Here is a 25,172-nt window from a genome sequence, read left to right as displayed (position 1 = left end):
ACGGTGCCACCACGGTGCAGTGTCGTAATGCGCGTGCAGAATGACCTATTTCATGACTTTGAGGGCATGGCGGAGGGTCATATTCCGCTGCTGCTGGAAAAGGGTCTCATTGTTGCCCGAGGTCTCGTTCACCTACGGGATGGCTGCCCTACCGTTCTGCTCACCAACTTTTCGAACGAATTTCAGCACCTTGTCAAAGGCACGGTGATCTCCATTCTCGAAGACGTCGCGGAGTGTCCACATTTGTGCACCGTGGAAGAAGCCCTTCAATATGACACTGGACCTCGCCATGTTCTGCCACCCATCAAAATAAACACCGAGTTATCACCGGCTCAGAAGGATCAGCTTTCGGCTGTCTTGGCAGATTTTGCAGACTGCTTCGCAACGTCTTCCAAAGTGGGCCGAACTCCGGTCGCCAAGCACCGTATAATAACAGACGAGACCACGCGCCCCGTATGCCAACGCCCATACCGCGTTTCTCCAACGGAACGAGCAGCGATTCAGAGACAGGTCACCGAAATGCTTTTCAACGATGTCATTCAGCCGTCTACAAGCCCGTGGGCTTCGCCGGTTGTTCTCGTCAGAAAGATGGACAATACTCTGCGGTTCTGTGTCGATTACAGAAAACTTAATTTCGTCACTAAAAAGGACTTCCCCGCATAGACGACGCACTCGATCGACTGCGAGATGCACGATAGTTCTCGTCGCTACACCTAAAAAGTGGGTACTGGCAAATAGAAGTGGATGAGAGTGACCGGGAGAAGGCGGCTTTCGTGACACCCGATGGCTTGTATGAGTTTAAGGTGCTACCGTTTGGCCTATGTTCGCCACGGCCACGTTCCAACGCATGATGGACACCGTTCTGTCCGGTTTGAAGTGGCAGTGGTGTTTGGTTCACCTGGACGATGTCGTCATATTTTCGACCACGTTTGACCAACACCTAGAAAGGTTACGCCTTGTGTTAAAAGCTCTCCGAGACGCCAATCTGACAATCAAACCGGAGAAGTGTCACTTCGGCTTTGAGGAACTTCGCTTACTTGGTCACGTGGTCAGCGCAAAAGGTGTTCGCCCGTACCCTGAAAAGACAGCTGCCGTTTCTGGTTTTCCGCACCCTACTGACAAGAAAGCGGTTCGATGGTTCTTAGGTTCGTGCTCCTATTACAGACGCTTTGTACAAGATTTTTCGCACATCGCAGAACCGCTAACCACACTGACTCGAGATGACACGCCGTTCCTGTGGGGAAGTGAACAAGCGGCCGCTTTCCTTGAGCTTCGCAGCCGCCTACAGAATCCTCCGATACTAGGCCATTTTGACGAAAACGCCGCAACTAACGTTCACACTGATGCCAGCAACGTTGGGGTGGTGCAGTACTAATTCAGTGGCAAGATGATGCAGAACGGGTCATCGCTTACGCGAGCCGAACATTTACTCGCTCCGAAACCAACTATTCAACAACTGAGAATGTCTGGCGGTAATATGGGCCCTCACCAAGTTCCGACCATACCTCTACGGCCGACCTTTCCGCGTTATAAGCGACCACCATTCATTATGCTTGCTCGCGAGCCTCAGAGACCCCTCAGGACGATTGGCTAGATGGAGCCTTAGATTACAAGAGTATGACGTAACAGTCGTATACAAATCAGGACGGAAGCATCAGGACGCTGACTGTCTGTCGCGCTCGCCCATCGCCATATGCCCAGAAGAAACGGCCGATGATTTTCCCTTTCTGGGGGCTATTAGTACAACCCAAATGGCGCAGCTGCAGAGAATGGACCCAGAGTTAGCGTCACTCGTCGGCTATCTGCAGGGCGTCGACGCCCGTATTCCCCGTGTTTTTCATCGTGGGCTTCAAACGTTCACTCTGCGTGGTAACGTGCTCTACAAGCGAAATTTTGCTAACAGTGAAGAGACGTTTCTCCTTGTTGTGCCCTCCGAGTTGCGCCGAGATATATTGAGTGCCTGTCATGATGAACCCACCGCCGGCCACCTGGGGGTGAGCCGTACACTTGCACGAATTCGTCCAAAGTATTATTGGCCCAGGTTACTCCCTTCGTTGCGGGCTTATGTACGCTCATGTCGTGACTGCCAACGTCGCAAGTCTCCGCCATTGAAACCCGCTGGAATTCTTCAGCCTATTGCTCCGCCGAAGACCCCTTTCCATCAAGTGGGCATGGATCTTCTCGGTCCTTTTCCGAAGTCCTCATCTAGCAACCGTTGGGTAGTCGTCGCGACAGACTACCTAACACGGTACGCAGAGACCGCGTCCCTTGTTAAAGGTACTGCAGCCGAAGTTGCTCAATTTTTCGTTCATAACATTGTCCTACGTCATGGCGCCCCCGCCGTGGTAATCACTGACCGTGGAACAGCTTTTACGGCTCGCCTAATCCGGATGGTCATGACTCTGACTCACACTAGCCATCGACGTGTGACGGCGTATCACCCTCAGACCAACGGGCTGGTGGAGCGCCTCAATCGCACCCTCACCGATATGATTTCTATGTATGTGGATGCAAAACATCGCACCTGGGATGCGATTTTGCCCTATATAACTTTCGCGTACAATACCGCCACTCAAGAGACGACGCGACTGACCCCGTTCCAACTTGTCTTCGGTCGCCAAGTGAGCACGCCGTTGGATGCCATGATGCCAGTTAGTCCTTCTTGCGGCTCTGACGCCGAACTTGACGCCGACATCTTTGTTCAGCGTGCTGCGGAAGCGCGGCAACTAGCACGCCTCAGAATTCACCGACAACAGGCGAATGACGTTGCTCGGTATAACCTCAGCCGAAGAATCGTCACTTACGAACCGGGCGACCTCGTCTAGGTTTGGACACCTGTTCGTCATCGCGGCCTATCTGAAAAATTACTGCGCCGATACTTCGGCCCTTACGAGATTGTTCGCCGTATCAGTGAAGTCACCTACGCCGTTGTTCCCGTTGCTTCAGCTCCATCCCGAAGGCCACAGCGTCCTGAAGTCGTGCACGTGGTTCGGCTGAAGCCCTATCATGATCGTACATGACTGAACGCCGCTGGGTCCTTGTGACACTTTAGTGCACCCTTTCGCTGACTTCTTCCTAGTAGCACCTCGTCGCATCGAGTCGAGGCTACAGAGGAGAGGGGCAGTGATAAAAACTATAGTCGACGACGAAGCGGAGACAATCAGTGGCTAGTTGACGTAGACGATGAAGTGGTTGCTAGTTGGCGTAGACGACGAAGTTGGTTGCCTGGAACCGCGCTCAGACCGCTGCTCGGACCGCTCTCGGACTTTGGCACGGCAGTCTTCTAGGCTCAGGGCGCTGCCTGAACGTTTGGCTCAATACCCGTTACAATATATTCAAAAGGAAGGAAAAGGTGTTTGCCAGCCCCGGTATCTGCTGTCTGATATCTGAAGCACCTGAACTGGGGCGGCAGAAATAAAGGGGTAGTGATGAAGCAGAAGACGAAATCAAAGAGGGCGCCCCGCCGGGGTGGCGCAGTGGTTACGGCGCTCGACTACTGTTCCCAAGGACGCGGGATCGAATCCCGGCCTCGGCGGCCGCTTTTCGATGGAGGCGAAAAGCAAGGCGCCCGTGTGCTGTGCGATGTCAGTGCACGTTAAAGAACCCCAGGTGGTCGAAATTTCCGGAGTCCTCTACTACGGCGTCTCTCATAGCCTGAGTTGCTTTGGGACGTTAAACCCCACAAACCAAATCAAAGAGGTGAGCTATAGGGAGAAAGGAGGGGGTAGGTAAAAATAAAAATAAAGATATTGGCAAGTGGTGGTGACCAGGGTCGATGGCACAAATGAAGACTTCCGCCCGCAAAAGAAATAAGCAACTCGGCGGCGATAGCAACAAACGTGCTCGTCGAACAAAGAATGGCCATCGGACTCGTCAACGCTCAATTTAAAGCTCATGAGCACATATTGTTGGGCGAGTTGGTGCATTGCAGACACGTTCTAGCGCATATGAACAAGGATGAGAGAGATGTAGACAACACGAGCGCTAACTCAACTTTGGCTCGATGGCGAACTTGGGTCCCAGGCTGAGGATGCTATCCATGTTCTCTGGTAGGTGAGCTTGTCCTATGGTCTTTACTTCGCACCTTGTGACAGGGGCCTTTTGGGATGGCCGGCACGAAGCTTCCTCAGCTGTTGCTGCCACACACTTTCCGTGAAGCGGTCCACAATGGTGAAGAAGGAGCATAGCGATTGATTTCCACCTGATGGCTTTATCGGATCCTGAAGGCGCGTGTAGAGAAGATCTCTGTAAAGGCGCGCTTGGCGTCGCCACTCTGATCTCAGTATCCTGCACACTCTTGCACCATGACCCACTGATGGCAGCAACAGCTGAGGAAGCTTCGTGCCGGCCATCCCAAAAGGCCCCCTGTCACAACGTGCGAAGTAAAGACCATATGACAAGCTCGTCTACCAGAGAACATGGATAGCGTCCTCAGCCTGGGACCCAAGTTCTCCATCGAGCCAAAGTTGAGTTAGCGCTCGTGTTGTCTACATCTCTCTCGTCCTTGTTCATATGCGCTAGAACGTGTCCGCAATGCACCAACTCGCCCAACAATCTGTGCTTTTGAGCTTCATTTCTAGTACATCGGGCCCTCTTTCTTCATGTTCGTATCTTCAACCTTACGTCATTGCTTCTCTGACTGTGAACGCGGAATGCCGTGGCCGTACCTTGTCCTTTTGGATCCGGAACAAGCTTCTACCGGACGACATCAAAATGGCCTTTGGTGGTTTTATGCCATCAGTGGGTCATGGTGCAAGGGTGTGCAGGATACTGAGATCAGAGTGGCGACGCCAAGCGCGCCTTTACAGAGATCTTCTCTACACGCGCCTTCAGGATCCGACAAAGCCATCCGGTGGAAATCAATCGCTACGCTCCTTTTCACCATTGTGGACCGCTTCACTGAAAGTGTGCGGCAGCAACAGCTGAGGAAGCTTCGTGCCGGCCTTCCCAAAAGGCCCCCTGTCACAAGGTGTGAAGTAAAGACCATAGGGCAAGCTCGTCTACCAGAGAACATGGATAGCATTCTCAGCCTGGTACCTAAGTTCGCCATCGAGCCAAAGCTGAGTTAGCGCTCGTGTTGTCTACATCTCTCTCGTCCTTGTTCATATGCGCTAGAACGTGTCCTCAATTTAAAGGCTGCTCAGAACAATCTAGATAACGTCGCAAACAGCTACCAGCACAAGCTGGAACATTGTAGAAAGACACACTAGTGGTCGGAATATTCGGGACAGATCCCGGTGCATCTTGCGCTACAATGAAATTGATAAAGGTGCGACTCGCGATATCGAGCATTAACAAACAAAGAATACGGAACTGATACGCGATCCAGAATCAAAGTGATAAGGCCGTATGCCGGCAGCTGTTAAAAAAACAAATACAGTTCTGAAAGTTTCGCGCATTACTCCCCCATTAAAGAAACATCACCTCGATGTTCCAACACAAAGCAACTTAAACACTAGAAAGTTTAAAAACCGCAGATTCCTTAACGCGCGTAATATGGCTTCAGTAGTACAACATGTACAATTTCTGGACGCACGCGTCGCCGTTGTGATGCTGACGTTCCGTCAGGAATGACTTCATAGTCCAGTGGTCTGACGCGGCGAATGATTTTGTACGGCCCAAAGTATTGACGCAACAACTTTGCACTTAATCCGCGACGGCGATTTGGTGTCCAAACCCACACTTGGTCTCCTGGGTTGCACTCTGCTTGGCGTCGTCGTAAGTTGTGTCGTCGGCGCTGTTGGTCTTGTTGATTCAGTGGGCATGGGAGCTCTGCCACGATGGTTACTAAAAACCCGTTTCATCTCTACCTTTTGCAGCTATCAACCCTACTCAACGCATGCGCTGTTACGACGCCTTATCGGTGCTTCAGCGACGATACGTGCTCCGTATTTCAAGAGACCGTACCTGATATCTGCCCCAGTACCGTTTTGGATGATGTTCCGATGCAAGTCCTTGTGGCTCCCTACGGATCGTCCGCTTCATCAACACGGACATCAGCGTCACAGCCCTACTTAAATGCCTTCCACCGTCCTCACGACTTCAGTGGGCATGGGAGCTCTGCCACGATGGTTACTACAAACCCGTTTCATCTCTACTTTTTGCAGGTTGGTGATGTGTCTTCGAAACGTTCGAACGATGTTTTCCATCAGAAGTGCAAGATGCCGGGCTAGTTGGTACTGCATAATGAAATAAAACAGTGCAAGCAACGGGACGAAACACGAAGGAAGGGAGACGAAGACACAGGCGCTGTCAGCGTCTGTGTCTTCGTCTCCCTTCCTTCGTGTTTCGTCCCGTTGCTTGCGCTGTTTTATTTCATGATGTTTTCCTTATGGTGCTCCCATGCCCACAACTGCTTTTTGACTATGCTTACGAGTGTTTTTCTGTGCTAATGCTATTGTTATCAGGAGGTGTAGAATTGAATCCGGGCCCTAATCATAGCAAAAACACCCGAGCTAACACGCAGAATGACACCCCGGCGGAGTCTGAGATTAATGACATTCTTTCACTGCTTCGTGAGCTCAAAGAACAAACGTCTAATATTGAAGAAAGCCAAGCCCGTATCCTCGACTCAATTAGAACGCTAACAGACAATCAGGATGAATTAAAAAATAAAATAACAGGAATTCATAGCAGACTAGATGTTGGGGAAAGCAAGCTGGATACAATAGAATACTGTCGGAATGACTTAGCCTCAGTAAAGCAAGGAGAACGAGACACTCAGGGCACGTTTGAATGATCTCGAAGATAGATGCCGCAGGGATAATCTAGTATTTTACAATATTGCAGATGAACCAAGTGAGACCCGGGCTGCATCAGAAGAGAAAGTAAAAGATATAATAATAAATAAAATATCAATAAGTTCACAAGACGGAGATTTTGTTCGGGCGCACAGGATTGGCGCAATAGTTTCTGAAAAACCGAGGCCTATAATAGTCAAATTTGCCAGTTATAAAGCGAAAGATAAAGTATTCAGTGCCAGAACCAGCTTGAAGGGATCTGGAATCGCGGTACCTGAAGATTTCTGCCCAGTTACCAGGAATGCGCGAAAAAAGCTGATCGATTTCGCCAAGCAAACAGCACCCAATGAAAAGTTTAGTCTACGCTATAATAAGCTGGTTCTAAAAAATAAATGTTTCTTGTACTGCCCAAACACTGATAATTTCCAGGAGATTGAAGGTGCACGTAATGCTACGAATGAATTAAAGTCATGTTCCTCAAGTTCCTCTCCATAGCTAACCGGCCTTCCGCGTAGATACACGCAAACGCCCCAAAGTATCTCGGTCTTATTTACTGATATACGCAGTGCCATTCTTAACAATGATTCCTTATCCTGTGCAGCTGATACTACATCATCTGACATAATTGTGTTAAGAGAAACTTGGCTGCGTAGTTCTGTATGCGACAGTGAACTTTATTCCTCCCAAGAAATCTACAGTGTTTTTCGATGTGATCGCTCTTCCGGCCGTGGTGGCGGCGTTTTAATAGCAGTATCTGAACGCATTGAATTCTACCATGTTAAACTTGCCACTTCATTAGAATTTATTTGCGTGCAGGTAACAAATAACCATCAAAAACTTATTTCGCGCCTGCTATCGCGCACCATCTCCACCCATTGGATTCTGTCGTGATCTTCATGATGCCCTCAATGTAATACGTGCTAGTTTTCCCAACATTCCAGTTTTTTTATTTGGTGATTTCAATTTTCCTGATATCAACTAGTCGTGCACTAGTATTGCGAATAACGAGACATCAGTCAAAAATTTTGCAGAGCTTTGTGCTAATTTTTTATTATTTCAGGTGATTACTGAACCAACAAGAGTTACATCATCTACTTCCAACTTGTTGGATTTGTTATTAACCACCGTACCAGATTTTGTTTCGGGTGTTACTTATATGCCTAGAATAAGGGACCATTTACTGTAGCACATTACATTGAACTTACCAGTGCCTACATCGCATAACAAAACTAAAACTGTCTACATTTACTCTAGGGCAAATTTCACTGCGTTCAATCAGGCTCTAGAAGTTTTTCTGGACCACTTCATTCATAGATTTGAAGAGTGATCGGTAAATAAGAATTGGGTGCTGTTTAAAAGCAAAATTCATGAGTTAATTGATTTGTACATTCCTCGTAAAACCATTTTGACCAACCGACACGCACCGTGGTACAACCAGACACTAAAACGCCTCGCCAACAAAGAGAGAAGGCTATTTTCTAGTATGAAACACTCAAAAACACACATGAGCTGTGCTCAACACTAAAAGTAACTGTTAGAGCTTTTAAAAATGCCTTGAAAGAAGCGAAACAAATTGTTTTTTTAATTTTACACTGCCATCGCTTCTGTTAAATAATCCGAAAAAAATTTGGACCATTATACACGAGCCAGGCCAGTCAGCAGTATCGCTTGTTGATTCTAAGTCTAACCCCATTCCTGTGAGCAACTGCGCTAACGTTCTGAATCAGACCTTTGCTGAAGCATTTTCACGCGACCATAGTTTCCCTCTTGTATACAAAAGTTCTTCTGAATTTCCAATGGATCCCATTAGATTTGACTATGATGGGTTATTTAGTATATTTGAGCGTTTGAGACTGTCGTCTTCTTGTGGGCCCGATCACATAAATACCAAACTACTAAAAAACACTAAAACTTATTCTGCGATTATATTGTCTAAGATATTCGAACACTCACTACAACATGGGATTTTGCCTGACGACTGGAAAATAGGCAGCGCAGTTGCACTCCATAAATCAGGCGACAAGCATGGGGCTAACAACTATCGACCAATATTTCTAACTTCTGTATCTTGCAAAATCATAGAACACGTTGTAGAGTTCCTAGTTTTTCTTTGTTAGGTTAGTCTCACTGTACTTCAAGCACCACGGATCGATGCTAGCAAGGTCGCGCCACGATTCTCCTTTACTGCGCGTTACTCGTTCGGACGGCAGGGCCGCGCACGTAGGAGCCTCAAAAGAACGACACACACACGTTCGGTAACGGTTAAGAGACTGGCTTTATTTTACAAGAGTCGGACAGCACTGGAGAAGAGAGAAACATGAAAGGAGGAAAGGGGGAGAGGGAGAGAGCTTTCTGCTGTGGCTTCGGCATGCTGGTCTTCGCGGGGCAGGAGGGGGCCATCTGCAGCTTCGGCTCGGGTTTCGCTTGCGCGTTCGAAGTGCGGACCAATTCCTGGAAGCCCAATACCGTAGCAGTCTGGGCGTGTTGGTTATTCATGATGGAAAAATACAGCACAGAGAAGGACGAGGACAAAATGAAGACACATAAGACACACGAGCGCTGACTTGCAACACAAGTCAGCTCTCGTGTGTCCTATGTGTCTTCATTTTGTCCTCGCCCCGCCGGGGTGGTGCAGTGGTAAGACGCCCGACTACTGTGCCGGAGTACCCGGGTTCGAACCCGGCCTCGGCGGCTGCGTTTCGATGGAGGCGAAACGGTGTGGCGTCCGTGTGCTGTACGATGTCAGTGCACGTTAAAGAACCCCAGGTGGTCGAAATTTCCGGAGTCCTCCACTACGGCGTCTCTCATAGCCTGAGTCGCTTTGGGACGTTAAACCCCACAAACCAACCAACCATCATTTTTTCCTCGTCCTTCTCTGCGCTGTATTTTTCCATCCTGGAAGCCGTTTGTGTTCTCGTTTCTTCTTCCTGCGCTCTTCGGGTGCCGCCTATGTGCAGCGTTTTCGACACGTGTATCCTCCATTTTCTACATCCTCCCCCCCAAATGAGCTTCAGCTCATTTCTGTTCTGAGCGTGCCATCCTCGCCTCGGAGTTCGAGAGGAAAAAAGGCCTGCACTGGTCGTCGAAGCTCCCTCTTGTTTGGGAGCGCAATTGTGCAGGCGTGTGCATTGCCGTCCCTCCCTGGGAAGGTCTCCTTGACTCGAGCCATCGGCCACATCTGGCGGGGCGTCCGTTCGTCGCCTAAAAGCACAATATCGTCTTCCGTAACACTTCGCTGCCGCGTGGGTTTGGTCCAGTGCGCAGACCTCAGCTCTAGGAGGTATTCGCGCCTCCATCGTCTCCAGAATTAATCAACGAGCGTGACGCGGTACTACCATCTCCCTCGCAGTATTTCATGCGTTGACTCCGCAGAAGTGGCTGCAGCTGTGGATGGCAAATCTGTAAGCCGATGCCCGACAAGGAAATGGGGTGGTGTTAGGGGCGCTGGCTCCTCCGCATCCGAGTGGACGTACGTTAGGGGACGGGAATTTACGACCGCCTCGACCTCTGTTAGGACTGTGCGCAGGCCGTCAAAATCGAGACAGCTTCTTCAAAGGGTTTTGAGAAGACAGGCTTTCACAGTACGCACCATCCTTTCCCAAAAGCCGCCCAACCATGCCGCTCTCTCTACAATGGATTTCCATGATATTCCATTTTGTCCGATGTAGATGAGGACTTCAGCTCCCCGCGCCGCTTGGAACATCTTTTCGAGGTCCTTTGATGCTCTCTTGAATGTTAGAGCATTATCTGAATACATGACTTTGATCATTCCTCGGCGGGAGACAAATCGTTTGAATGCCATGAGAAATGAGTTTGAAGTGAGGTCGCCGACGAGTTCGAGATGGTTTGCTCTGGTTACTGCGCACGTAAAGAGTGTGGGGATTCACAATCCCCTTCCTCCATTATAACGCCCGCGCGTAATTAACACGCGTGATTACGCGCGCTGGCAGAGAGGTTGGCGGAGGAGAGGGCACGCTGGCCACCCCCCGCCGCCTCCCGGGACTGCGGCGACGCTGCCGCGGGCTTCCCTCTTTCCTGCCGGCGTAACCGGGAGACCTCCTCTCCCGTTCCGTGTCGAGGAGCGCGACTGTAGCAACTCGCTGGGTCTTCGGCGAATGAGCGCGCACGCGCGCGGTTCATGATTTCTGCCGAGGAGACCACCGCCGTCACCGAGAATCGCGCACTGACCGTAGGCACCGCAACGGGATGTGAGCGAGAAGCTGTGTCAGGTGAGAAGACTTTTCCTCTCACCTACTTGACGCGCTTCCCCATTAGGTGGTTGTTATTGCACCCCCGTACGCGGCTTTCGCTCGCTACACGGCGGTTGTTCTTAATTGCTATTCTCTTGCCGTGTACTCGAGCAGTGCAATAAACTGTTGTTCGAGTACGCAACTCGGTGTTTGTCCCCTCTGGCCCGAACCCGCCGCAGTGGCGATTTCTCGCACCGCGGGTTGGGGGTCACAGCTCTGTCTCCTAGGGCTGGCACGTCGGGGCTAGAAGGCAACTGTAGCGTCTAGTCCCCTCGTGGCGCATTCTTGCGGGAGTAACACCCCCATATTTTGGCGCCCGAACGTGGGGCCAGAGGTGTGACAAATCGAGTGTCTGTGTGTGTGCGACGCCGACACATAGACTAGCCATGGCAGTGAGCAGGACTATCCTTTCAGTCTCTTCTAATACTGCAGTGGTGATTGCACAACGGCAAGCAAGCAAAACCACCTCAACTATTGCGAGAGATCAGGAGCTGACGCTAGCCACTGTGATCTTGTAATTTTCTGCGAGAGCAGGATCTCACACGACTCCACCGCTCTGTAGCAGGGTGACGCGCGGATACTGGTGTGATGGGCATTCTCTCGTAGTGTTTTGACTTACCATGCTCTACGTGAGGACGGTCAGCGTTGTAGCGTATGTACTTTTGCACGCGCACGTTGATGGCATGAAAAGTGTTATTACTATCCTTTCTGCCGCGCCTGTTATCCAGTTCGTCGCGATAGCTCGCAGCCTCAGAGAAGGGGCGGCCTACCCGGCTTCTCTGAGTGGTGACCGTTTTAACTCCATCAGTGCAGTGGGGAGCCTAGTCAGCCTTAAGGGAGCTTTAGGAAAGCGGTAGGATCCTGTTTTTTCTTTTATTTTGTCGACCAGTGTTCGACGGGCTCTGGGAGCCGAGCGGCGCGGCCGCGGCGCACATAAGGGCACGCTGGTATTGCTGCCTGTGCGGGCGCTACACAGCTTGTATTGCTGTGAGCGCGTTCGATCCCTGCCGTCAGTACTATAGCACCTTGCGCAATCCTTTCCCCACGCGAAGGATACACATGAGTCCTTCGAGGTTGGTCACGCCACGCTGATACGAGCTATATCGCACGATGTGTGCATCGCTGAGCATGCGAACGGCCCTAAGACTTTTCTTCAAGTTGTGTCATTTCGCTGCCTAGTGATGTGCATGGTGACGTTGTCGAATGGGTAGAACTTCCTCTATAAGTTCGCAACAACGCCACGGTTGCTGCGTTGGGCACACGCCGACGCGCGACAGAGCTGCAAGCAAAGATGGCGGAGCTAGACTTTCACAAAGCGCACCCCAATCCGAGCCCCGCTGCGTGGCCCGAGGAGGACGCACTCCCCCACCAGTAGGCAGCTGCAGCGAGAGGCAATGCTTGGGATTTCGAGCATCGCGCCTCGTTACGACTTGCGCCCACGGCAGACGTACTCTGACCAATGCGCAGGGAGTAATTTCTTGTGCTGAATATGGATGGGACGCTCTGTTAATATTCAGCGCATTTTGCTTCCAGAGAAAGCACGCGCTTTCTTTTGGAAAAGATCGAGTGGGGGTAGATTTGAAAAAGAAAAAAAAATGTAACTAGGGAAAAGACAGCATTGCAGCCAGCAAGGAGGGGAGCCGGCGGAGGCCACGATGGCCGTTGCAGCATCGAGGAGCAGGCCGTGCAAGGAGTGGCGTTCCCGCAGCCAGAGCCTGCTGTCACCGTCAACCGGGCCAAGACAAACGGTTTCCGGTCGGCTACGGAGCGAGCCAGCCGGAGTTCGTGGAACAGGCCCCTGCGTCCAGCACGACGAAAGCTGCAGCAAAGAGCCCGCCTCGGCGCCGTTCGGTGCGCGCGGCCGTGGCTTCACCAGCGGGAGCAGCTTGGCGCCCCGCTGCCCTCGCCATCGGCGGCGTCAACGACGGAGGGAAAAGAGGCCGACCGGGAGCGAGCGGACGACCCGCTGAGGGGGGCCTGCAGCATGCTACGCAACGCGAAGACGCAGTTCCTAACCGTTCCCCGGCAGGCTGCCCTGGCTGACCGACGATGAATGCAGTAGCAGGCCTGCAGCCATTGACACTTCCAAGCCTGGCCGAGTGACAGTGAAGAAGCGGGACCTGCGGCCGCCGCACGTGTGCCCCCGGCTCCAAGGTCGTCTCCTGTGGTCGTCGGCCTTGCCTCCCCCTCCGATACCCGTGGCTGTGAGCTGTCTGCAACTTTTTGTATATTGGCACTTTTCTTTGGGTTTAAACGGTTTTCTTTGTGCTTAAAAGTTAAACGGCGTTTAGCCGGCCCCCTCGATATATCCCTCGGTGAACGTGACTACTTTTAGCCGTACGGCGGTTTTAAGGGGGGGGGGGATGTGGGGATTCACAATCCCCTTCCTCCATTATAACGCCCGCGCGTAATTAACACGCGTGATTACGCGCGCTGGCAGAGAGGTTGGCGGAGGAGAGGGCACGCTGGCCACCCCCCGCCGCCTCCCGGGACTGCGGCGACGCTGCCGCGGGCTTCCCTCTTTCCTGCCGGCGTAACCGGGAGACCTCCTCTCCCGTTCCGTGTCGAGGAGCGCGACTGTAGCAACTCGCTGGGTCTTCGGCGAATGAGCGCGCACGCGCGCGGTTCATGATTTCTGCCGAGGAGACCACCGCCGTCACCGAGAATCGCGCACTGACCGTAGGCACCGCAACGGGATGTGAGCGAGAAGCTGTGTCAGGTGAGAAGACTCTTCCTCTCACCTACTTGACGCGCTTCCCCATTAGGTGGTTGTTATTGCACCCCCGTACGCGGCTTTCGCTCGCTACACGGCGGTTGTTCTTAATTGCTATTCCTTTGCCGTGTACTCGAGCAGTGCAATAAACTCTGTTCGAGTACGCAACTCGTGTTTGTCCCCTCTGGCCCGAACCCGCCGCAGTGGCGATTTCTCGCACCGCGGGTTGGGGGTCACAGCTCTGTCTGCTAGGGCTGGCACGTCGGGGCTAGAAGGCGACTGTAGCCTCTAGCCCCCCCGTGGCGCATTCTCTTATTACGAGAATGTAACCCCCATAAGAGAGCCACATAACTTTTGCGTGTCGTGCCTCTGTCATTGAAAAATAAAGGGCCCGCAAAATCAACACCTGTGACCTGAAATGGGTCAGCCCTTGTGACACGGTCTGAGGGAAGGGGGGCCACAGGCTCTGCAGCAGGTCTGCAGCGCTGTTTCTGACACTGCAGCGCTGGATTATGGATTTTACAGTCTGTCTCGCTCTAAGTACCCAGTAGCACTCGCGAAGGTGGCATAGCACGTCTCGCACTACCGCATGAAGCAACCGTTTGTGCTCTCGCGTTATGAGTAACAGCGTGAACCGGTGTGCTGAGGAGAGTATAGCGGAGTGTTTTGTACTCTCCTCTTCCGCGCTATGTTGAAGTCTGCCACCAACTCTAAGTATGCCGTCAGCGTCGAGAAAAGGGTTGAGAGCTAGAATGGGTGATTTCTTGTCCAGGGTAGCTGACGATTGAATGGCGCTTATTTTTTCAGAGAAGCTTGTCCTTTGTGACACTCGAAGCCAGTACTTCTCGGCCTGTGCCAGCTCTGTCGCAGTTAACTCTCCTCCTTGTTTCTGAGAAGGGTTTCGAGAGTTATTTAGGAAGCGCTGTACCCATGCGGTTACCCGAATAACTCTGGTTAAGGAGCTGATATTCACAATATCCAACAGTGGCTCCGGTGCACTGCAGGTTACTGCATTGAGCACCTGAACAACGCTTTCTTCCTCTGCGCAAGAGCTGCAATCAGTGTTCGGTAGAAACGCGGGATGCTCGTTGGTCGTCCTCAGCCATGCCGGCCCATTCCACCATGTTTCACTTTCAACCAAAGCGGAAGGCATTATGCCCCTTGTTAATAGATCTGCGGGGTTTGTCTTTCCAGGGCAATGCCTCCAAACCGCTGGATCAGTCAGAGACTGAATCTCTTGTACTCTGTTGGCAACGAAAGGTTCCCACCTTAAGGCACTGCTTTTTATCCAGCTCAGGGCCACGGTTGAGTCACTCCAGCAGTGAATCGAAATAGCTCTCACGTTCATTTTGACCGGAACAGTGCGCACTAAGACGCAGACAAGAAGAGAGACACGACACACACGAGCGCTGACTTTCAACTGGTGTTTATTGTTTGGAACGAGGCATATATACAAGTTCCAACAACACAAGGAAAACAACCATCCTTCATAGATTCATAGTCAATTCATGCATGTCACACTGAACAAGGACGATAACAACATTATCATTTTCCCTTCACTAAAAATGCCAATTCTTTTGAACTGATCGATAAGGAGGGGCTACTGACGCATGCGTCTTTAGACCAGGCGATGTGCGCTGCTTCGATTATTTCGCGTGTTAATTGGTCACTGTGTTTACTTAAAATTTGTGTGCTAGTGAAGTCAGGGTGGCAAGTTTTGTTTTCACAGTCTCTACAATGAATCCCAAGATGCCCTTTTACTGTGTTATGCACGTTATTATTGTGCTCCTTCAGGCGTTCATTGAGGCATCTCCCCGTCTGACCCACATACAGCTTGCCGCGTGACAAGGGAATGGCATACACTACACCTTCTTCACATGACACGAATCGATTTTCATGCGTGATGTCGCAATCTCTGGGAACGAAATCAGTATTAACCATTTTGCACATCTTCCCAAGCTTATCTGGAGCCGAAAATATAACCTTAACTCGTGCTCTATTCGCTATCATTTTTAGTCTGTGGGAGAAATGATGAATGTAAGGTACAACAGTAATTATTTCTTTGGGAGAAATGATGAATGTAAGGTACAACAGTAATTATTTCTTTTTCCTTCCGCGTCTCTGAATCTACCTGCTTCCATTTACCATTTTTGCTCAAGCTACTGAGAATAGATTCGGACACTGATACTAGTAGCTGCTTGGGATAACCAGCCTTAACGAGCCGATCGGTTTGGAGAAGGAAACTATCTTTCATGGAGTGCATGCAGGATTTGTTAAGCGCGTTGTGATAGCATGACTTCACCACAGCACGTTTCACCAGCTTAGAATGAGATGACGTAAAAGAGAGCAATGGCTTTCTGCTTCGTGGCTGGTAAGACCAACACATGTGATGGTGCATTGAGGTCTAAAAATTGGCAGACATTGTTATCTGGCACTTCAGTAGTTAGTATGAGGGGATGAAGGCACTCTACAAAGTTAGCTTTGATCTGCGTAAAAACTGCGTCAAATTCTTCCACATTAGAGTCTATAAGAACGAGAAAGTCATCTACATATCGAAAACATTGTACAACCTTTGACCCTTTCAATTTTTCTTGAAGCATTCTACCCTTTTGTGCTAACAACAAGTCACTAAGCACGGGAGCTATGCATGACCCGATGGAAACTCCTAGTTTTTGCAGGTAAAACTCACCATCCCAGGAAATGAAGGTAGAAGTTAAATACACTTGAAGTAGTTCTAAAAAGCCTTCGGGGGATATGCCGTTCTTGTTTTGGAATTCAATTACTCCTTGCTGGTCAATACATCCTTCTAAGCACGCGAAGAGCTCCTCATGTGGTAGTGAATAATATAGGTCCTTGACGTCAAAGGAGCAGGCCATCAGTCCCTTGTTCTTGTTAGTTTCTAAAAACTGGATTACATCCTGCGATTTTTTTTACTTGGAAAGGCTCGTCCAACGTGAGTGAATTTAAGATCTTCTTTAGAAAAACGGCTACATTTTTTTGCCATGTGCCTCTCTCAGATACGATCACACAAAACGGATGCTCTGGTTTGTGGGTTTTTGCGCTAAAAAACACTTGTAAACTAAGGCCTTCACTTTTATCGGCTTTTTTCGTTAACAGATCAAGGTTAAGTTTTTTGCACACTCTCTTGGCCTTAGCTTTAATTCTTTTCAGATTAAGGTTCTTGGCCACAGAAAACGAAGACTGAATAGCTTCCCTACCCTTCTTGACGTACAAATGGGAGGGTAGCACTAGGAATCCCCCTTCCTTGTCGGCTGGGAGCAAACGCAGCGAATTTCCCTTCAAATACGAGACAGTTCGCCGAACCGAGACGGTGTTCACTGGGGCCTTGCAACGCAGAAGCGCATCAACTCCTTCAGACACGCACCTATCGGATTCTGCCACCGGTGCCAACCTGGACACCTGCCTCACCATGCTCAGAAGTTCTGCGGGCGACCTTTTGGGTTACGTGGCGTACTTCGGCCCCTGGGAGAGAACACGACGCACTTCCGTAGGCAGCGACACGTTCCCTGCGGTGTGGATTACATTCTCTGTCTAGTGTTTCTTTCTGGCCGGTGATGCCCGGAGCTGGAAAAGGGTTTGGTGCCACAAGAAGTCAGCCGTTGTGTTCGCTAAACCAGAAAGCTCTTTCCATTTCTTCTTTCTATGTGGTGGGGCTTCGGTTCTTTGCAGCAGAAGAAAAAGACTGCGCCTGTAAAACCGAGCTTGTCTGTTCCATTCAGCCTTCAGGATGTGGCAAATTCTTGAGCAATGGCCCTGCGAAGGCTGGAATCCTCTAAACAGCTGCAGAACGTACGTTGGAACACGTTTTTCCTTGACGAGAAAAGCCAATGATCGAGCGTTGCATACGGCGACAGCAATGTAGGTGACGAGAATACATGGATGGACGGACAGACAATTAATAGGGCCCGATGTACTAGAAATGAAATTCATTAAAACAGATGCTTGGGCAAGTTGGTAACTCATTTTGACCGGAACAGCGCGCACTAAGACACAGACAAGAAGAGCGACACGACACGTATTTGTCTCGTATTTGAAGGGAAATTCGCTGCGTTTGCTCCCAGCCGACAAGGAAGGGGGATTCCTAGTGTTCCAAAGTACGTTCTGCAGCTGTTTGGAGGATTCCAGCCTTCGCAGGACCATTGCTCAAGAATTTTCCACATCCTGAAGGCTGAATGGAACAGACAAGCTCGGTTTTACAGGCGCAGTCTTTTTCTTCTGCTGCAAAGAACCGAAGCCCCACCACATAGAAAGAAGAAATGGAAAGAGCTTTCTGATTTAGCGAACACAACGGCTGACTTCTTGTGGCACCAAACCCTTTTCCAGCTCCGGGCATCACCGGCCAGAAAGAAACACTCGACAGAGAATGTAATCCACACCGCAGGGAACGTGTCGCTGCCTACGGAAGTGCGTCGTGTTCTCTCCCAGGGGCTGAAGTACGCCACGGAACCCAAAAGGTCGCCCGCAGAACTTCTGAGCATGGTGAGGCAGGTGTCCAGGTTGGCACCGGTGGCAGAATCCGATAGGTGCGTGTCTGAAGGAGTTGATGCGCTTGTGCATTGCAAGGCCCCAGTGAACACCGTCTCGGTGCGGCGAACTGTCTCGTATTTGAAGGGAAATTCGCTGCGTTTGCTCCCAGCCGACAAGGAAGGGGGATTCCTAGTGCTACCCTCCCATTTGTACGTCAAGAAGGGTAGGGAAGCTATTCAGTCTTCGTTTTCAGTGGCCAAGAGCCTTAATCTGAAAAGAATTAAAGCTAAGGCCAAGAGAGTGTGCAAAAAACTTAACCTTGATCTGTTAACGAAAAAAGCCGATAAAAGTGAAGGCCTTAGTGTACAAGTGTTTTTTAGCGCAAAAACCCACAAACCAGAGTGTCCGTTTCGTGTGATCGTATCTGAGAGAGGCACATGGCAAAAAAATGTAGCCGTTTTTCTAAAGAAGATCTTAAATTCACTCACGTTGGACGATCCTTTCCAAGTAAAAAAATCGCAGGATCTAATCCAGTTTTTAGAAACTAACAAGAACAAGGGACTGATGGCCTGCTCCTTTGACGTCAAGGACCTATATTATTCACTACCACATGACGAGCTCTTCGCGTGCTTAGAAGGATGTATTGACCAGCAAGGAGTAATTGAATTCCAAAACAAGAACGGCATATCCGCCGAAGGCTTTTTAGAACTACTTCAAGTGTACTTAACTTCTACCTTCATTTCCTGGGATGGTGAGTTTTACCTGCAAAAACTAGGAGTTTGCATCGGGTCATGCATAGCTCCCGTGCTTAGTGACTTGTTGTTAGCACAAAAGGGTAGAATGCTTCAAGAAAAATTGAAAGGGTCAAAGGTTGTACAATGTTTTCGATATGTAGATGACTTTCTCGTTCTTATGGACTCTAATGTGGAAGAATTTGACGCAGTCTTTACGCAGATCAAAGCTAACTTTGTAGAGTGCCTTCATCCCCTCATACTAACTACTGAAGTGCCAGATAACAATGTCTGCCAATTTTTAGACCTCAAACTCAGATTAATGCACCATCACATGTGTTGGTCTTACCAGCCACGAAGCAGAAAGCCATTTCTCTCTTTTACGTCATCTCATTCTAAGCTGGTGAAACGTGCCGTGGTGAAGTCATGCTATCACAACGCGCTTAACAAATCCTGCATGCACTCCATGCAAGATAGTTTCCTTCTCCAAACCGATCGGCTCGTTAAGGCTGGTTATCCCAAGCAGCTACTAGTATCAGTGTCCGAATCTATTCTCAGTAGCTTGAGCAAAAATGGAAAAGGGAAGCAGGTAGATTCAGAGACGCGGAAGGAAAAAGAAATAATTACTGTTGTACCTCACATTCATCACTTCTCCCACAGACTAAAAATGATAGCGAATAGAGCACGAGTTAAGGTTATATTTTCGGCTCCAGATAAGCTTGGGAAGATGTGCAAAATGGTTAATACTGATTTCGTTCCCAGAGATTGCGACATCAAGCATGAAAATCGATTCGTGTCATGTGAAGAAGGTGTAGTGTATGCCATTTCCTTGTCATGCGGCAAGCTGTATGTGGGTCAGACGGGGAGATGCCTCAATGAACGCCTGAAGGAGCACAATAATAACGTGCATAACACAGTAAAAGGGCATCTCGGGATTCATTGTAGAGACTGTGAAAACAAAACTTGCCACCCTGACTTCACTAGCACACAAATTTTAAGTAAACACAGTGACCAATTAACACGCGAAATAATCGAAGCAGCGCACATCGCCTGGTCTAAAGTCGCATGCGTCAGTAGCCCCTCCTTATCGATCAGTTCAAAAGAATTGGCATTTTTAGTGAAGGGAAAATGATAATGTTGTTATCGTCCTTGTTCAGTGTGACATGCATGAATTGACTATGAATCTATGAAGGATGGTTGTTTTCCTTGTGTTGTTGGAACTTGTATATATGCCTCGTTCCAAACAATAAACACCAGATGAAAGTCAGCGCTCGTGTGTGTCGTGTCTCTCTTCTTGTCTGTGTCTTAGTGCGCGCTGTTCCGGTCAAAATGAGTTACCAACTTGCCCAAGCATCTGTTTTAATGAATCTCACGTTCAGCTGCGGAAGAAGCGTTTTTGCCAACCGAGCTCCTATCAGGGCCCCCATTAGTTCCAACAGCGGCAATGACAGGCGCTTTAGCGGAGCCACCCTTGACTTCGCCATCAAAAGGGATACAGTGATGCTCCCATCTTCGTTTTTTGTCCGGACGTAAGTGATGGTACCATAAGCTCTCGGTCTGGCATCGCAGAAAATGTGAAGCTCAGGCTTGTCATGCTCTCCTTTCACGGCTAGTTTTCGAGGTACGAAGATGTGGCGAAGCTCAGGAAGCTGTTGGCACCAAATTTCCCATTTCTCAAGTACGTCTGAAGGCAGTTTCTCATCCCAGTGCGTACCTCGCTCCCAAAGGGTTTGAAACAAAACCTTCGCTGTGGTGGAAACTGGTGCAAGGATCCCAAAGGGGTCGAAAATACGCGCTGATGCTTGCAGCAAAAATCTCTTCGTGTCTTGCCGTGAACTCAAAAAATCTATTAGGGCGTTCATTTCACACACGAAGTCTTTTGTGTGAGGCCGCCATTCGACACTGAGAATTTTGGTCATGCTGAGCTGCGGCAATTTGCCTCGTGCTTTCTCACTCTCGAACATCGTCGAAAGTTGCGCCGAATTCGATCGCCACTTGCGTAAGTGCATGCCAGCCTTGTGCATAATGCGCTGCGATTCTTCGCAGATGCGTGCCGCCTCCTCCAAGGTGTTGGCGCCTGTTACCAAATCGGCGACATATAAGTCCTTCTTGAGAATATTGGCTGTGCTCGGATAAAGGTCTTGCATTGACCCTATATGGTACCTCAGAGTTGCTGCCAGCAAAAAGGGGCTTGATGTTGCCCCGAATGGCTCTTTAGTCATTCGGCACGCCTTAATAGGAGGCAGAGCTTCTGACTGTTTGGGGGCTCGCTCGTACCAAAGAAAGCGCAAAGCGTCACGGTCGCTCTCCATGAGCTGCACCTGGAGGAATGCCTTTTCGATATCGGACATGATAGCGATGCTGTGGGTTCGGAACCTGATTAGAATGTCTGCGAGGCTTGGATTCAAATTTGGTCCAGCAGAGCGCACATGATTTAACGAGAGCTCACCTCTTGCGCTCGAAGAGGCATCGAAAACAATCCTCAGCTTAGTGGTCTCGCTAGTCGGTCTGACAACGCCTCGATGCGGGAGGTAACAAATAGGTCCCTTTAGGGACTCACCATTTTCGTTGACTTCCTCCGCATGCCCAGCAATCAGGTACTCTCTAAGCGCTTGATCGTAAGCTTGCATGTTGTCTTTGTTTTTCATCAGCTTTGTTGTTAATGACCGAAGCCTCTGAGTAGCGATGACCTTGTTGTCTGCTAAATCTGAGGCATTCTCCTTCCAGGGCAGGGCGACTTGTTAACGGCCGTATTTATAAGTAGTGCTTTCTTGAAAGTTTCGCAGAACAGCGTCTTCCTTTCCTGTGACTTCTGTTTCCACTATTCCGACATGCTCCAGTTCCCAAAATGATTTCAGCTGACTGGAGAGATCATCATCTTGCTCGGCGGTCACCAACACGCGCATGACTCCGGTCGTTGTGAGACAGGTCGTCGCTACATTTTTGGTCAATGTGCCTTGCAGTGTCCACCCAAAGATGGTCTCCACGGCGACGAGCCTGCTAGTGACCCGCTTGACATCTCCTGTAGTGACGTCCCAGTAGTGGTCAGCGCCAATCAGGAGACAGACTCCGGTGTCCTGTCGAAAGTCGTCCGGGACCAGGTCAGCGAGTTGGAGCCCTGGGTCTGCAACCAGGCGAGTAGCAACAGCATCAGGGGGTAGTAGGAAGTCCCCAGAAATTTCTGGAACCTCGAGGGCCTCGACTCGAATTACATGGTCGTTATGCCGGCTCCGTAGCCACACCTCGACTCTGTTGCATGTTGTTACATTTGGCTTGGTGGTCCCGAAGGTGTGAATAGCGAGACATTCTTCTGCAACCACTCGAAGCTTGAGACGCTGAGAAACACCTTGTTTTATGAACGTTCTCTGGCTGCCACCGTCGAGTAGAATCCTCACCAAGGCGCGCTTCTCTCTTGATTCTGCCCAGGCTTGTGCTGTCTGTAAAAGCACGCGAGGCGTACAGCCAGTCTGTGCACCCTGCAACGATGAATGCATGGTAGTCTCATGAGGTGCAGAATCGTTTCCTTTGAGGGATGCTGTCGACTAGCTAACTTCGCAGACGCCTGTCGCGTGCCGGGCGGAGCATTTCGCGCACTTGAGCCACTTGACTGTTCTGCACTCGGCGGCACGATGGTTCTTTTTCGTGCATTTGAAGCACCGTCTCTCTTTGGCCATTAATTCTCTCTTGACGTCTGGTGAAACGGAGGCCACGCAGTCTGCTGTAACGTGATCTTATGCTCCACAAAATGAACATTGTGACTCGTGGTTTTTTACAACAAAGATTGATGCAGTTGGCGGTCTTTCCTTTAAACTTGACTCTCTCGGTTTAAGGTCCTTGTTCAGGGTCTGTCGGTTGCTGCACTGTGCTCGTTCTCTGCTTTCCACTTCCATTCTTAAGAATTCGAGGAAATCTTGGAGCTCGTCTTGGGGAACAGTTGTAGTACTGGCTGTTGTGTCCGAGCTAATTTATTGCTCAGAAGGCGTCGGTGTGTCTGCGTTCGCTCCACGGGCATCTCAGCAAGCTTCGTCTGCAGATGCCCACCCGGTCTGCACGCACGCCTCAACAGCCGCCGTCCTCACCCATGGCCATTTCGAAGCGCCGATTTGGTCGCTTTGTGAAGAAACGGCCTGACTAACCAAGAAGAGCCTGGCCTGTTAATGACCTACAGAGGGGCGGCGGCGGAGCAAGCGACCGTCGTCGGAGCCGCGCGGTGTCGGGTTACGGTGCTCGACATTGGACAAAAGCGAAGGGAGAAGTCATCGTCGGCTTCGCGCGAGCTCTGGCCTGCTGGCTGAAGTGTTTGCCGCTGAGGGAGAGACCCACAAGGCGCCGGACCAAACGGACAAAAACAGAGGCAAGCCGTGAGAATAGAACGATGGGGGGTCGCTTGTGAACTGGCGACGTGTTTGTTAAAGTGTAGTGGCACACGTGCAAGAATGTGCGGGGCGGGGCTCAGTGATGCAGTGCGCAAACTGTCACCTCGCGCTTTGCGATTGGCCCGTGCCGAAGATGAACTAATTCCCTGCCTAGGGACCTAGGGAGACCCAAGAGAAGAAAACCTGGTGTCCGACATCGGGCGAGGGCTTCCTTCTGAAATCTCCAAAGTGTACACGTGTAGATAAACTACTTGTACTCAGCTCTAATGAAAGCTCCACGTCTCCGCGATTCCTCGGCGCCTCGCCGGTCAACGCTACCCTCGGCTCCGGTCCTGTGCGTCCGGCGTAGCGGCAACTGATTGGCAGCGTGGTGGGATCGAACCTGGCTGACTGATGGAGAAGAGCACACCGAGATCACGGAGACTGGCAGTTGCGGACTGGTGAGTGCTGGCATTGCTTTTGAGTTCCCAGGGTAATAAGATAGATGTGTAATCTTATTTCTGGGGAGGCCAGCCGCAGAAGCGTAAATTAAAGTACTTCTGGGTGGAGGCCAGGGCATTGTCACACTGCTGTCATGGATTTGAAAAAACTGCTCAAGTCTCAACTCGTGAGTCTGGGGGAGGAGCTAGGCATCAAGGTTGGCCCTGAAATGACAAAGAATGAGGTCATGGTGGCTATACAAAGTTCGGATGCTGAGAGTAATCAAGTAGAAGAGACATGGTTGGAGATTAAGAGAGCCCAGGCGGAAGAGGAAAAGCAATTAGAGCTTGAAGTAGAGAAACTCCGCCTGCAAGTTGAACTCAGAAAGACGAGCGTTGTTCAAGGAGTAGAGGTAGCGGTCCGACAAGATCTTTATGATCTATCAAAGTTATTGCAACCATTCAAGGTTGGGCAGGACATAGGCCTTTATCTTGTGAACTTCGAGAGAACGTGCGAAAAGGCACAGTTTGGTCGCAGCTCTTGGCCGCGGCGTTTAAGTTTGTTGCCTTGCGAGGCAGCGGATGTAATTGCTCGACTCTCTGCAGAGGACTCTGACGACTACGATAAAGTTAAGGAGAGCCTTCTCAAGAGATTTCGTCTGTCGTCAGAGGCTTTCAGACAGAGATTTCGGAGCATTACAAAGAGGCAAGGTGCTAGCTATGGAGAGTTTGCCTATGAGTTAAAGGCAAACCTGACGGAATGGATGGTAGGCGCCAAAGCCAATAATGAGTACCTCAAGGCCTTGGAAATAATTGCTATCGAGCAATTTCTTTCTAAAGTTCCAGAGGCGATGAGAATTTGGATTCAGGACAAGGCGACTGTCAGCTCGGTGCAGGCAGTGGCAGAACTTGCGGACGAATACGTCTCCCGCCGAGGGGAGCGAGAGGAGCTTTCTTCCGCTATGCCGACTGATAAGGGAAATAGCGTGACAGAGTCAGGACTGAAAAAGCGCCAGTGGAGTTCAGGATCTAAGCTGGGAAATGTGACAACAGACACTACGAAAACGCTTAGTGTTGAAAAGTCAGAAAGTGAGCCTGAAAAAGAGGGGGCGCACGATCGGTTACAGAGGAAGATTTTTGAAGCGCGCAAACCGCCAGTTTGCTATAACTGCCAAGAATCTGGGCACATTGCCGCGGGATGTCGAAAACCAAAAGCTACGTTCGCATACACTTGCGATTTGGTGAAGAATGAGGAACTACTCAATCCTTATTTGTTTGATTTGGCTGTCAACGGAAAAAAATGCCGAGTGCTCAGGGACAGTGGGGCAACAATTGACCTTGTACATCCTGATTACGTGGAAGAAAAGCAGTTCAGCGGGAAATGTGCGTGGATAAAGCCGATTCTGGAGGAATCTAGTGTTTTCCTTCCAGTAGCGGAAGTCGTAATCACTGGAC

At 50.1% G+C, this 25,172-nt stretch overlaps 1 protein-coding gene across 1 annotated transcript; it reads left to right on the top strand.

Annotated features, from left to right (window-relative positions):
• The first annotated feature begins 4,533 nt into the window (after positions 1–4,533).
• Positions 4,534–22,083, top strand: LOC146171064 (uncharacterized). The gene is made up of 3 exons (XM_084586533.1): positions 4,534–4,905; positions 18,048–18,491; positions 21,886–22,083. Exons 1-3 carry the CDS (start codon positions 4,534–4,536, stop codon positions 22,081–22,083), a joined length of 1,014 nt encoding a protein of 337 aa, XP_084442659.1.
• The last annotated feature ends 3,089 nt before the right edge of the window (positions 22,084–25,172 follow it).

Source organism: Amblyomma maculatum, unplaced genomic scaffold (assembly GCF_055883805.1).
Source record: "Amblyomma maculatum isolate TAMU_Amacu unplaced genomic scaffold, ASM5588380v1 scaffold_23, whole genome shotgun sequence".
Lineage (NCBI taxonomy): Eukaryota > Metazoa > Arthropoda > Arachnida > Ixodida > Ixodidae > Amblyomma > Amblyomma maculatum.
Note: the sequence above shows the minus strand (reverse complement) of the source record. Positions and strands in the feature narration are given on the sequence as shown.

Coding starts and splice junctions, on each gene's coding strand:
- LOC146171064 (XM_084586533.1), top strand. CDS start 4,534: ATGCACCAACTCGCCCAACAATCTGTGCTTTTGAGCTTCATTTCTAGT. Junction 4,906..18,047: donor TGTGGACCGCTTCACTGAAA/GTGTGCGGCAGC, acceptor ACCCTTTTCCAG/CTCCGGGCATCACCGGCCAG. Junction 18,492..21,885: donor TTAAAGCTAAGGCCAAGAGA/GTGTGCAAAAAA, acceptor TGTGCCTTGCAG/TGTCCACCCAAAGATGGTCT.